The sequence below is a fragment of the Plectrocnemia conspersa genome, unplaced genomic scaffold (genome assembly GCF_051122295.1).
Source record: "Plectrocnemia conspersa isolate PC_06_02 unplaced genomic scaffold, ASM5112229v1 ptg000011l, whole genome shotgun sequence".
Lineage (NCBI taxonomy): Eukaryota > Metazoa > Arthropoda > Insecta > Trichoptera > Polycentropodidae > Plectrocnemia > Plectrocnemia conspersa.
Window position 1 is genome coordinate 26310694 of NW_028277175.1, and position 15162 is coordinate 26325855.

The 15162-nt window shown below is 29.2% G+C and overlaps 1 protein-coding gene across 2 annotated transcripts in view; it reads right to left on the minus strand.

Annotated features, from left to right (window-relative positions):
* The window catches only part of Tpst (tyrosylprotein sulfotransferase), a 297586-nt gene that overhangs the window by 14231 nt on the left and 268193 nt on the right, over positions 1-15162 (minus strand). For both annotated transcript variants that reach the window (XM_088196427.1, XM_088196429.1), the window contains one exon: positions 5137-5291. In XM_088196427.1, coding sequence (XP_088052553.1) covers positions 5137-5277 — 141 coding nt within the window. In that variant the 5' untranslated portion in view covers positions 5278-5291. The remainder of the gene's footprint in view (positions 1-5136; positions 5292-15162) is intronic.

Below are 15162 nucleotides of genomic sequence, written 5' to 3' on the forward strand. Positions count from 1 at the left end.
GAGGTAAAGAGAATAATCGGTATGGCGAAGGGAGTAATGAAGCTGTTGTAGATATGTATTAATAGAAACGTAATACGAAATGCCATAATGCGTCTAATTATATGGTTTTGGAGTGGAGTGTAAAGAGTATAGAAAGATGAAGGATAAATGCTTTTGATGAAAGAATATTTCATGTTTAAATTAATTACAGTACAGCACAAATGTTATATATAACATAACCATTTGAAAGAAGATATTTGTATTCTCTATACCTATTCAGTTTAGTTAAAGACAAAATTTAGTGTACTCAATAAATGTATTTCGTGATATCATCTATTAGCACTTTAAGAACGCAATTGTATTATATGTAAATAGCACCAGTAACAAATTATCAAAACTAGTTTTGCATCGTAGCAAATCTATAACCTTGACTTAAGATGTGTACCAATTTCTGCACCAAAACTAATGTACATATACAGATAATAGGCAATATTTTTTTATTAATGATTATTAATTATAGACTTAACTCAATCACAAATGAATATACGAGATCCTATAGAAAAAATAATTAGCATGGAATTTATCGTATGAATCTTATGCTTGTACTACACTCTCTGGAAGTTGTCCGAACACTGCCACAAATTTCATATGCCGTCCGGACAGCGGCTGCTGTCACGTACAGCTGGCATATTTGCGCGCGATCGAAAAATGTGCCAAATGTTATTAAAATTACGCTACTGATAACTATAAAAGTTTGTGTGGGCATTCAGCAATACAATATCAGTAAAAACTTTTCGGTCGTAAATATTCAATTTACGCAAAATCTTTGTCGGCTTTTGCAAAATGCCATAAGGCATAAAAATTATAGTTCAGAATACGGACACCACATCTGTGACTATCCTAGAATTTGTCGCCATCGATTCTAAATAAGAATTCGTTATGGTGTGACATTTATATAAACCGATCTATGAAAATACATAAGGATATTGGAAACGATTTTTTTTAACAAAATCAAGTACCACTAATTATTAAATTTTATATAAAAAAAAATATAATAACGATATCTGTTATAAGAATATACTATCAAAAATATAATTAATCCCTTTTGGTGCCCTAAAATATTCAAAGATGTCAGCAGGAGTCTGTTGAAGTCCCAGATAATATGTGGTATTATAACTTGATCACGTGACTACGATGCAGCGCTCGACATGCGTGTTAACCATATGACGCCTACGCGCATACTGAAATTGAACCGAGTTACTCGTTCTATCTCAGTTTGCGAAACACCATATCATTATCTCTCTCACTGTCGTCACAAGTATCTCACCGCTCGCGCTCGTAAGAGCGCGACTTCGGTTCCTTTGACTTCGGTCCGTTTGCCGACAATCTTCGGAAGCGATCGAAGCTGGCCAAGTTGACTAAATTACCCCCACTCTACCTCCCGTTCTCGGTAGCCTCGGACAACGTCCGGGAGATTTTAGAGCGGGCAGAACCGAACTCGACCGAAGTAGCCCACTATATTCTCCGTCCTTGGCCAACCTTGGGCAACTACCAGAGAATGTAGTGCAGACATTATATTTGTGGCAAAATATAATGTAAAGATAATTACCCATTATTGTTGATTTATTAAGAATTATGATACAAAAAGCCGATATTTGATTATTAGTTTTGGTTTTAGTTTAATTAAATAAAATTGTTTGTGACTCATGACAGAAATAATTTAGGCTAAATAATCATCTTTGGAACAATTTAATACAGTAAATTCATTTCAAACTTTTATACATAATATAGTAAATTTATTTAGAGCATATAAATAATTTATGAATTTTCAAATAAATTTAAATTTTTGAAATTTTTAAATGCTGTGAATCTGATTTTAAAAATAAGTGGCATATTTAAAGGATTTTCAGAAATACAGATAATTATTTTTATAATAAGGTTTAATTTATTCTTTGTAAATAAAAGGGTTTAAGGTTTGAGCAATACACAAAAAAATCAATATATATTAAAATTATATGATACAAACTGAACCAGTTCATTGTAGCTGACATTAAACAGATCAATACTAGCGTATAAAGGAGCCGGATGGCGACAGGGATAAGCGAGTCGGCAAGTGCGAACGTCTTAAATCGAGCTAGTTCGTCTAAGCTGTAATATCATTTAATTTATAAATAATAAAGTATGTATCACTGATTTATATACTTTGATTTCAGTCTGGTGTCTCACTATTTACATACACTTACTAGGTATTAATTATGTTTACCATGTTATAATGTTAGATCCAAGCTTGTCAGGTTACAATAAATAAATAGATTATAGTATAGCATGAAAAATAATTTCGCTAAGAAAAAAATATCAACAGTGTTTAATACTTTTTTAAATAAGTTACGAACCACTATTAATTAAAAAAGATAAAAAATACCTAAATGCTGGCACACCACGACAACGCTACAGGCTATTTTATGTATTTTTGGCCTCTAAATGGTATCCCATCCCTCACATTAATCATAAATGATCGTCATCTGTTTCCAAAACTAAAATATTTCCTTGCAGAGAAGGGACTCAAACCAGAATCTTAAACTAGTAGTATAATAATTATTAAAAATTAATTATTATACTACTAGTTCGGCTCCTTAATACGCTGGCATTACATATTGACTTATTTGATGTTAGCTACGAGGATCTGATCCAGTTTGTATCATTTAATTCTGATATTTTATAATTTTTTTTGTTATGTTTAAGTATTGTTATATTTATGTATATATACGTTTTTTTATGATTTATAAATTTAAAATTTGTTTTTGACCATCGTGGCGCATTGGGGTAACCTGTTAGACCACGATGGTCTTAATTTATTCTAAAAAATTAATAAATAAATTAATAAGTCGGTGACTAATACCTAAAAGACCTAGCTTCGAATTCCATTTAGTGTTTTTAAATTTCTATCGTGCCAGGAAAATCGAATAAGTTCAAATTTTCAAATCAAAATCTTGGTTAATAATAAAAATAAAATCTAGCAAGGTCATGCATTTTGATATCTATTTTTTTAAATTTATATTTAATTTAATATATGTCACGGATCTCCATACTTTGTTTACAGTCTGGTGTCCCATTACTTACTTAGTAGTTGTTAATTGTGTTTACCTTATTTTAACGGAAGATTTACAATAAATAAATATATATCTATTACAGTTAGACGTTTTGAATGCATTTTTAAGAGCGTCATTGAAAGAGCTTGCTTTTGTAAAAATATAGTTAGTTATAGTTATATATTTTTTAGATTATTGAGTGACTTTTGGCCTAAAATGTAGACGCGTAGTGCGTTTCTTAAATAAAATAGTGAATTAACTATTAAAATGTATATTAACATGTTGTTCAAATAAAATAGTATTATTAAAATTATACATATTCTAGTATTTAATATTTTTAATTAAAGTAAAAAGTATTTTGAAAGCATTAAAAAATCGCTTATTTATTCTTGCGGCGAATTAGTAATAAAAGGTAACCCACAAAGCATAAAAGTTGCCAGTGTTTATAAAGTAAGGGTTCTTAGCAAAAGCTTATTTCATTAAAAATATAATGAACACATAATTGAAGCTGTATCTAAGCTTACAAAAATAATATTAACACATCTTGAATACGTTTAATTTATCGCTTTCCGCATATACCCCCCCACACACTTTTTTCTTCTTGATTTCGCAAAGCTCGGTTGAAACGCATTAATTTTCCGACAATTGAAACTTTCCCCACTTTGCGCCGCAGCGCGTCGCTTTTGTTTCCATGCGGTTTAATAAACAATTTTTAATTAACGACGTTACGAAGGGATGTTTATTTTTTCTTGAATGGCTGTTAAAAAATATTTTATTTTTGCGAATTCTTCTTCTTTCTCTCGTTTCATTTTTTAATTCACAAAGTTACTTTAGTGAACTTCCACCTTCTCTCGGCGGGTACAGAGTCTTTTTTTTAGCCATACGTTGTTTTTAATAAGTTGAAAAGCTTTGCACGTAAGCATCTTTATTAAAACTTTATATTATGTTACTACTTGAATATGATGAATATTATTATAAAGCAAATAAATATTATATTTTTTTTATGTAGACATTAAGTTTAACTCAAAGGCTTATAAACATAAAAAAAACAATAGTAATATCAAAAAAACACACAATTGAACCACCCCTCTATTCAGCAATTGGACTCCCCAGAGAAGGGATTAAATCTGCAGGTCTAAAGATGAGCAAAAAGCTTTTAGTAAAATTTACAGGCGTAAGAATTTAAATATAATGCAATTAAATAATAAGCTTCGGTGACAAAGCCAGTTGGTATTTGATATGCAATGAGAGGTTTTAATTGTCTTACACAAAAATAAGCTTTTTTGTTAAAATATGACACCACCGTAAGATATTTTTTGCAGATTAAGGCAGAGTTTTCGCAATGAATTAGAAAGATTAAGTGTCCGTCGCAAACGCATTAAAAAAAAGATAACACGGGCATTCGGGATTGCCATACAAACAGCCGTTCCAATGGCAATATTTGAAAATATACCCAGCTGAAAGAGGCAGAAAACAAAATCTCATTTGGAGAGGACCATGAGTATAAATAGTGCGGGCCACCAACAATTACTTCCTAAGACCTTTCTACTGCCATTCAAGGCATCAGAATTTCAAGAACTCTTGAACTTTGACCCACTAAGATCGCAGAAGTCGTCGTTTCTCTCTTTGCATCCCCTGATCCAGCACAAAATTTAATAGCAACAAACTTTGTCTTAAAAATAAAAATTAAAACGATAAATTAGAATCGATATTTGATTAAAATAATATGATCAACTGCAGATTTTTAGTTCAAAGATTTACGGTGTATTTAATTACACAAATAGTGGGCAAAACTGTTTTGGACGTGAAGCTGAAGACTCGCAATTTGTTGCATCTGCTAGCTTCCTTGAAGGATCACCATAAAATATGTGACACCATGTCTCATTAGAGATCACTAACAATCAGTCGACAAGCATTCGACATAAGACAATCACTCATTAGTTATTCGATTCAACTCATAACTAATCAAATCATCGACGACTACAACACAGACTCTCAAACCGACGACGATACTGACAGCTGCATTGTTCTGTACATATTTTCAGTAAATTATGTAGTTTTTTCTCACCTCGTTCGTGACCATGATGCCCGTGGAGGCTCCAGGAGCGCAGAGGGGCCCCAGAGTGTAGAGGAGTGCGCATACGCACATCGCGAACCCCACCCACACCACCCCCCGCCTTGCTGAAAGGCCGCGCATCCTGCGCCCCATGCACTGTACCGCACCTGAAACAAAAATACACATTGTTAGATGAATAAATCACAAAAGCAAAACACTTGGGTTACGCAGCGACGAAAAAATAACAAATGGCCGCCATTTAACGGCGGGTCTGAATCGGAAAAATGTTTATTAATAGTTGGAGACTCAGGAATAAAAGTGATTTAAGGGTGTAATATATAGGGTGTTTGTGTAGGAACGAATGTGTCGGGCACCTGCGGCCCGTTTGAGGGTTTCGGTAAAATATATAAAGTGATGTGCTATCAATTGATATTAAACAGTGAGGGTGTTCGCTATTGAATCTGTTTTTTTCTCATATCTGTATTGCGTTATGAATGCGAAGTGATGGCGCAATAAATTGAATTGATTACCTAGTCTTTTAGTGATTAACTGTACATATTAACTTTCTTAGTAATTGATGATATGCACAATAAAAACAAAATTTTATTTTTTAAATATATATATTGAGAAAAACAGATGAACTCATTTATAAATAATTTGTAAAAATATGTAGTATTACAATATTAGTCACTAATTTAGTTGTTATGCCTAAGTTGTAAGTATTTAAAAGGCCAAGTAAAAAGAGTTTAACATCTAACAAGCGCACGGTCAGGATCGGCACTAATCTTTTCCGACTACCTAATAAATATTTAGGCGGCGCTTTTGACAATGATTTTGGAATTCGTTCCTGTAAATACTACGCAAATCATTATCGACATAAAAAATAGATACTGTTTCAAGAATAATAAATTTTAAGTAAAAAAATTATAATATTATACGATTTTATCTACACATAAGTGTGTTTAAAATAAAACTTACGTAACATATATGCTAGGTTAGATTCCACATCATTTCTATGTTATGCTAGGTTAGGTTAAACATACGTATATTAAACAATATCAAAGATTACTTATCTAATTTCTAGTTTAGCGCAATATATTTTATGGTAACTAATCCAGTTTCATTTAGACAGGTAATCTTGATATATGTTAATCTTCTGCCTTTAATGAAAAATATCACAAGGGCTTTCATCGTGCCACGGTTAATATTTATAATTGCAGCCCAAATAAAATTACCTCTAACGCCGTAATTGCCTCTTGGCGGCAATTTCGTCTCGCCCTATCTTTATAAATGTATACGGCGCTATAATATACCGTTTTCTACCTTGGGTTTATTGGGAGACGCACAGTGGTCCCATTTAATAAATTGGGTGAAGAAAACATTACACTTTTTCATATTGTAAAATAAATTCGCTTAGTGTTTTTTTTTTTTTTTAATATTTCAAGTAATATTTTTTTTTTACATTTTAATCATACATATAATAAAAACGATCAACATGTGGGTTTCAGTCAAAGCTTTTTTGCTATGGTTACTTAAGCTAAATAATGTCTATAGTTATATATTAGTATTCAGACTATTTATTTCCAATAAAATATTTGGATATTATTCAATTTCTTATTTAGTTTAATTTATATATAAAATGTTTCAGTAAGTTTTTAGCAGATGCATGCTTTTTTGTATTAACTGTTTTTATTGTATGTAAAAATATAATATTTAACACTGCTAGTAAAAATATCTAAATTGGTATTCATGTGACAGTAAATGTGTAATGCTAGTAAAAATATATTTTCAGTAGCGATTCAGCGAAATCATATCAGAATACATACGTAAAATGCATAATTGCGTGTTTTAAAAAAAATATATGTATAAAGAAAACTAAAGCCACCACTGAATTTCGTTCCAAAAAATAATTATAGGGCGACACCTCACCAAACGTAATGTAACAATACAGTTTAACTTGTGGGGTCTTATCTTAAATTATTGAAAATTATCAAACATCAACAAGGAAACAAGACAATAGCGTATAGGATTGGTACCACACAATAACCCTCGTTACAACCAGAAAAAATCATATACATAATAAATATTCTCCATCATTGAAAGAATATTTATTTGTTGCGGAACGGGCACAGATATAATAAATCACCCGATCCACAAGATTCCCGTTGCAGTATACGACCTTGGACAATGCCCATCAAGCAAATGTCGTTTTATAAAGGCGTATACATACTTCGATTTTCTAAGAAACGAGTACATCTATTGGCTGAATGATCGCTGCATGATAGTGATTGGTCAGCAAGCTTTGCAGCCCTTAAGCTACTTAAGTCTGAACTCCGATAAAGAGACGGCGGTCACAAGCAGCCACTCGCCCGCGGACAACATACTGTCATGGACACTCACATCCCGAGAAGCACTCCTCCAAGAAGCATCACCGTAGTAGAGAGTGATCATAAGAGTCCTAATGAGTCAGCTCATATTTGGTTTCAACCTGCAATAGTACGCTGCACAGCGACAACTAATATTCGCCGCTCACTGTGCATACACTACTATTTTTAACAGAATTTGATAAATATTCACTAATTTAAATGAGTTTTTTTTTAAATCGTACACTGTATTTTTCTTAAATAAAAAATGATATTTAATTATAACTATAAAAATAGGTAGATGAAAAAAATTTTTTTTTTTAAATTTTAATTATAACTAGTTTTATTTAATTATAATAAATTTTTAAATTTTAATTATTAAAATTGAATAATAAAAATACATAAATCATAAAATATAACAGTTATCTTATTTTCTTCTAAACGTTAAAACATGTTTATACTATTGATTTTATATAAATTAAATATATTAATTTTTATATAAATTAAATAGTTCATAAAAAATAAAATTTCCTTGATTTTAATTAGAATTATAAGTAAAATTTTAGTTTCTTATAAGCTGTAATAAAAGTTTATAATTAATTGAATATATGTCACTGATTTACAGACTTTGATTTCAGTCTGGTGTCTCACTACTTACTTAGTAGTTGTGTTCAATCTCTATGTAACGAATTTGGGTAACATCTGTCATGATATAACATAAAATTTATAATGAATTAATAAAATCATTTTAATAATAATATTGAATATTGATTGGTGGGATTGGTTTGTGGAAAATAAAAGCGCTTTCAGAAAAAATCTCGCAATAACAAATAATGCCTCATAATTTTGCTGTTGTGTTACACATTTAACTTTTCGGGTTTGGTAAATCCCTGAGGTCTAGATTCACGATAGGAAAGTAATGGCATTGGTCCCAGAAGCCCCAAGTTCTAAACGATGCGAAAGTACAATGAATTCTTCGGTACGTATAAGTTTTACAAGAATAGAAAACTAAATGAAATTAGCTGTGTTGAGTATGTCGTCATTATTGTTATTTATAAATATTTTTAATAGCAATTAATTAAAATTATTTAGTTGATAGTTTCATTAAGGTTTCAAGCCCGAATGCGAATTTATGAGAGCGTGGCGCTAAACTGAATGAAGCAAGCCTAAATCTCAGCATTGACGTTTAATATACTATAATTATGCATATACTAGATTTTGAAAAGTGTAGAAGTTATGCATTTATAAACAGTAGTACTGCATTGGAAAGGTTTATTGGTCGCAATGACTGTGATCCGACGACAGAGGCGACTCTGAGGTTACCGCTGTAAAATGTTTTTCTTGATGAGACCTGAAGCGTAAATTAAAAAATAATAGTATATATTTGAAAGCAATAGTACAGGGTTATATATTATGATACGCCTCACTTAATTCTTATTCATAAATCGCCAGATTTATAAACATGAATAATTGATGATGGCGTCCGAACTCGCATTAATAAAGTATTAAACCGAACAAGCTCGCCATTCTAATTCGAAATTAACAGGGGAGATTAAGTGCGTAACGCTTCAAAGGCTTGCTATTAGGTACCATTCTGCTTACCCATTAATGGTAACTCTGGATTTCAATGCGATTCCCGGAGCGAATCCCGCTTTTGACCGCGGTCAATAAACAATATGGGAATGAGATATAAATACGACAGAATGGAGTTATCGCTTGATGAATAGCGACTTTATCATTTTATTTATTTATTGTAAATCTTCCGTTGTAACCCAATGCATGTCAACAAAATAAACAACTGCTAAGTAAGTAGTAAGAGATTAGGAAAATCAGAATTATATTTTTAAATAATCACTAATTCTGATTTCCCAGATAGAATAGAAAATAAAAAGAGTTTTTCAGGTATTTGACACTTATTTATGCAGCTGGTTTATCGCACTGGTAAATATACATATATGCGAATAATTATAATCCGATATGGTGATTTTATTTTTTGTTTAAATTCATAATTCGCATTGCCTTCATCATGACAATAATAAGTGGAACATCCAAAATGCCTACAAGTGTTGAATGTTAAAAATACGATATAAATAGGAATAAAACGTAAGCGTATATTTTATGCATATAAAGATATATTATAATTTTATACTGAAAATAGATTTCGTCACTCCCGAATTTATAATTAGCAAAAGTTTGTTTTTCTGGAAATGTCACATGATATTCATTTGAGTATAAATGCTTTGAAACTGAGTTTCTAAAGCAAAACGCACAAAAAAGCGTAAGTTAAAACAAAGCATACACTGATGTTCTCATTATATGTTTCACCTTTGAAAGCCAAAGTTTCAGGAAATGAATTTAACAAAGTAATTTTTAGTATAATTTTAAATTTGATTGTAATATTACGGGTTTTTATGCCCAGTGGTGCAGTGAAAAATAAATTTATTTTTAAACTGAACATTTATTAAAGATATACAGGATAGAAAATTTTATTTACTTTATTAATTATAAACTAAAATTACAGATTACAATTAATAGATGTTACTATGCATGATTTTATTTTTAATATTCAATAAGATATTCATATAATAAATTATAAGTTCCACTGTTAAAAATCTGAAATATCTTAGCGAAAGTTTGAGATGCATTCAATGCTTTTTGACGTCTTATACGTTGACACAAAATTACACCCACTTGCAAATACATAAAATAGTTACAAGGGTGATTCATAATAATGACAAATCAATGACAGATAATCAGCAAATTAACATTGTGAAAAAGTATCTATAATAAAATACAGAATAAACATCCTTTGGGTTAGATAGATTAGATAACATCTCAATGAAAAAAACTCATTTTATTGGCTTTAGCTATTTATTAAAAATATTTAATGCATGCTTATTATATTTATATGTATTTCCCAAGTAAAAAAATCAGAAAAGAAGATAACATTCAGATAAATATCATCCCATTGACTCACTATCTTTGCTTAGTAAAATATTTGAAAACATATCTTATGGTAGCAAACCTTTTTAATTTTGAGAAATGCATTCAACGACTCACAAACTTGATAAGTTAAATTTACACATGAAAATAAGTACAAGATTATTATTGCTATACATTGAAAAAGCATTCGACAGTTTGACCAATAAATTATTTATATATAAATCCCGTGATTTTCATTTACATATCATATGTTTATACCTAAAAAGTGCAAACTATGTTGTTCCACTAAATAATGAACTCTCAATACCGTGTAAAATTCCAGCTAGAGTCCCGCAGACCGTTTCACTTTATTATCTACATTAATGACATTTATATTATTTTATTAAATACACAGCAAATATAACAAGTTTTTAAGGTCTTAAACCAATTGCAATTGAGTTATCAATTTTACAAGATACTTATTTCATTTAATAAAAAAAATGAAACAAGATAAAATAAAGCAATAATTTTTATTACACACAGGTACCCTTGTCTCTAGCTCATTTAAGTGATAAGCTATCTTCCTACGCTAAGCTTCCTACCATTGCTTCTCTAAAACATATTTTACCAGAAAAAAATTATATTATACCATATAAATAAATTATTTTACCAATAATTACATACGCTTGCTCGGCATGGAGTAACACTAAAAATGTTTTTTCTTCTAAGCTCCTCTATAAACTGTCTATCTTATTCGTTGTAAATATTATAATTTTATTTTATTTTTTTATCAATATTTTATTTTAGAATTCAATCTTTTTTGTCTGGGAACGCTTTACTTTCAATTAAGCGGTGTGAAAAGTATATTTTTTAAGTGCTTCTCAAACATTCCCACCTGGGCTCAACGCGGGTCTTGAATATTTGATTTTTTGCGACATTACCTCTGGAGTGCGTGTTCTAGAATTAATTACGTCGCACAACACGACATAGAATTTGTGTCGTAAATTTCAACAGGGCATAGTTTAGCTTAACGATCAGCATTTGTCTTTAACTTTTGGGCGTGTGTAAAAAAATTGTGTAAAGCTAGAAAAATGCGTCTCACACGCTCGAGTTTCATCCTGAAAGAAAATATTACCTACTGAATTATATTTATTACGGTCGATAAATTTCGTTCAGCGAATAATTTCGGCAGTTTACGAAAAAATGCAGTTACTCGCTTCATATTGATCTCATTTTTTCTATTAAAATTAAATTTTGATGGACCGAAACGCGGTTAGATAAGCTTTTAGATGTAAATTGTACGTAATTAAGCAACTAAAAATTTGGTTATGAAAATACATAATTGTTTCATTTAGGGCGCAAGGAGGCCAAGGTAAAGGTTAAACGGCCCCTTAAAAATTATTCGTGTTAGATAAATACAAATATGAGAGAGCTAATATGTAATATATACGTTACAGTGAATGTACATGTATATTTTTACAGGCGCTTCAATACAATTTATCTAATTTTAATATTCATTTAAAAAATATAATTAAGCAGATGTGCTCTCACAAAATAATTTTTCATCACATGTAAAAAAATAATTTTCTATAAAAAGTTAAGTGATTTTGTTTTTAAAATATTTTAATAATGAGTATTTTTCATTAGATGAAAAACATTTATATGTTAAGGGTGAAAAATCAAAGGTTACTTTGTAGATTGAAGTCATTCAATCATCTGTGGCGAGGCATTTGTATTGCAAGAGAACGGTTTAGAGATACGTTTGGGATCGTAATCAATTTAATGGATTGTGTTTCAGCATGTGTTTTATTTTTGCAAGACACACACGACCCCTTTTGAAAAATGAATAGTTCTGGGGTTTCAAATTGGGTCCATATAGACATTCGGGGGTTAAAGATTTTTTTTATTTAAATTTTAGATAATTTAAAAATGATAATAATAATAACAATTGCAGTAAATTTGATGGTACAATAATATATAAATATACATATTTCGGTTATTTTGGCGATTATAATTTTTTCTTTTAGTGGTGTGACTTTACATACTGTTAAACACAGTTTATTATACAAACTATTGTTTATAATATACCAATGAACATGTTAGTGTGGGAGTATTGAGTCAGTTGAAATGGGGAATTGTGATTGCCGTACGTCGATTTTTGTGGGTGAGAGTAGGTACCGTGGTCGCCGTTGGTTGACAGTAATTATTTAAGTGATTGCAGTTCGTTGTGTATTTTGTTATGTAACTTGGATCGATATGAGATAGTGACAACTACAACTTACGGATGCTCCCACAGAAAAAAACACTTCACAATAACACGTACAAATTATAGATAAAAATATTTAGAGAATATATCAAAACAATTCTTTAAAATAGACCAAAATATTCCTTAGCTCATCATCATAGTTGTGTTATAAATAATATAAGCTTATGAAAAGATGATTAACTAAAATATAAATTCATTTTTCTTACTCTATCTATTCATAAAATAATAGAAGAAGTAGTAATCAAACAATTAAAGGAATTTATTACTTCTCAAAACATAATATGTGAACAAAAATCGGGATTCAGAGAAAAGCATTCCACTGAAACTGCATTACAAGTAGTGATAAATGATTGGCTGTTGGCTAAGGATACAAACAAAATCATTGGAGCAGTTTTCTTGAATTTCAAGAGAGCCTTCGAAACAATAGACAGAAAAATAATGTTAAAGAAATTGGAGAGTATAGGTATAAGTGATATAGTTTTAAGATGGTTTAATAATTACTTATATAAAAGAAAACAAAAAGTTAAAATAAATAATGTATTATATTCTGAAGAGAAATTAGTGTCTTATGGAGTACCACAAGGTCTAAATTGGGACCATTGTTATTTGTTTTGTATATTAATGATATAGTTAATAACGTGAAAAAATGTAAAATTCATCTATTTGTGGATGACACATTAATGTATTGCATAGGTGATAACATTAAAGAAATTGTAAATAATTTAAATAATGAATAAGGTATATTAGAAATATGGTTAAAGAATAATGTACTTAAATTAAATGAGAATAAAACTAAATGTATGTTTATTAATTATAAAAATGTGTTAGATAATAGTACCAAAATAGTAATAAATAACTATAGTATAGAAATAGTGGATAATATAAAATATTTAGGAGTAATTGTTGATACAAAATTAAATTTTAAAGAACATTGTAATTACATATTAAAAAAAAAATTAGTAGAAAAATAGGTTTAATATTTAGATTAAGAAATATATTAAGTATAAATACAAAAAAAATAATTTACAATAGTATAATATTGCCCCATTTTAATTATTGTGCAACACTATTAAATATGTTAAATAAATTAGATAAACAAATGTTGCAAAAATTACAAAATAGGGCAATGAGAGTAATTTTAAATAAAAATAGATTAACTAATTGTAAAAGTATGATTGATAGATTAGAATGGTTGAATGTTCAAGAAATATTGAGCATGAATGTTTTAGTATTTATATATAAGTTAGAAAATAATATATTACCAAAATATTTTAATAAGTATTTAATAAGAAATAAAGATGTACATAAATATAATACTAGAAATAGAGAAAATTTAAAGAAAATTAAGTATAAGAAAACGAGTACGGCTAGGGGAATTATGTACGGAGGTTTTGATTTATATAATAGTCTTCCAAGAGAAATCCGAAACAGCAAAAATATAACGGGTTTCATAAATGGAATAAAAAAACACCTTCGTACATATAGAAATAAATTATAATATTAAGACTTTATTATTGTATATTTTCATTTTTTCTTTCTGTTATGTATTTTTTATATATTTTTATATATGTTTACTAAATTTGTTAGATGTAAAGATTAGCTATTAAGCTAAATAAATTAATAAAATAAAATAATAATAAATACAAAAGTGTTATATATGGGTAAAAAGGAAACAATATACATATTTTATAATTAAAGTAAGTATTCGTTTTTGCGTCACAGCTGTATTTAAATAAGAGTACGTTTCTCCGATTATCAATGGCTAATTGTAATTCTGGTAACGTTTTTGCGTAAATTTATTGCAGATAGATCCGTATTTTCAACGATAATGAACTAGCTTGATTTTGAGCGAGGATAAAATAAACCATTCTGAGATAACATTTTACTTGAAAATAAGCTTAATTTAAAGATAAACTGGAGTTTTGGATTTAAACAACAATTTGTTTCATCCTTAATTGCGAGAGAGAAATTATTATATTTGAATACACACTCACCTACATTAATTCTAAAACCTTTAATTGCAAGAACGTTATTAAAATAGTAATAATACATCTTTATTATTCTAGTTACAGACTAATTAATATTATATTTATATAACTATGATATTGTAGTAAATAATTTGAACTTATTCTGAATGTTTCAACGCTTATAATTTTTTTAATGTTTTATTTCAGTTGGCAATTTATTAGAAATACAATACATGTGTACACAAATACCAAGTATTTTCCTTTTTCATTTTCTCGTTCGTAAATCCTGTATTTATTTCACAACTTATACAATTTACTAATTAAAATACCTTCAGACTTGTATTTATCATACATATAAACAAGTAATCATTATCCATGTTTAAGAAAAATACAACTTTGCCTTTTATCCCAGTTGTGTTTTATATTAATATTGATGTATTAACTGCTTTTATTTATTTATTCTGAAAATGCAGAATTTTTTTATATAAACGTTATTGATTAGAAAGCACGACTGTCTGTT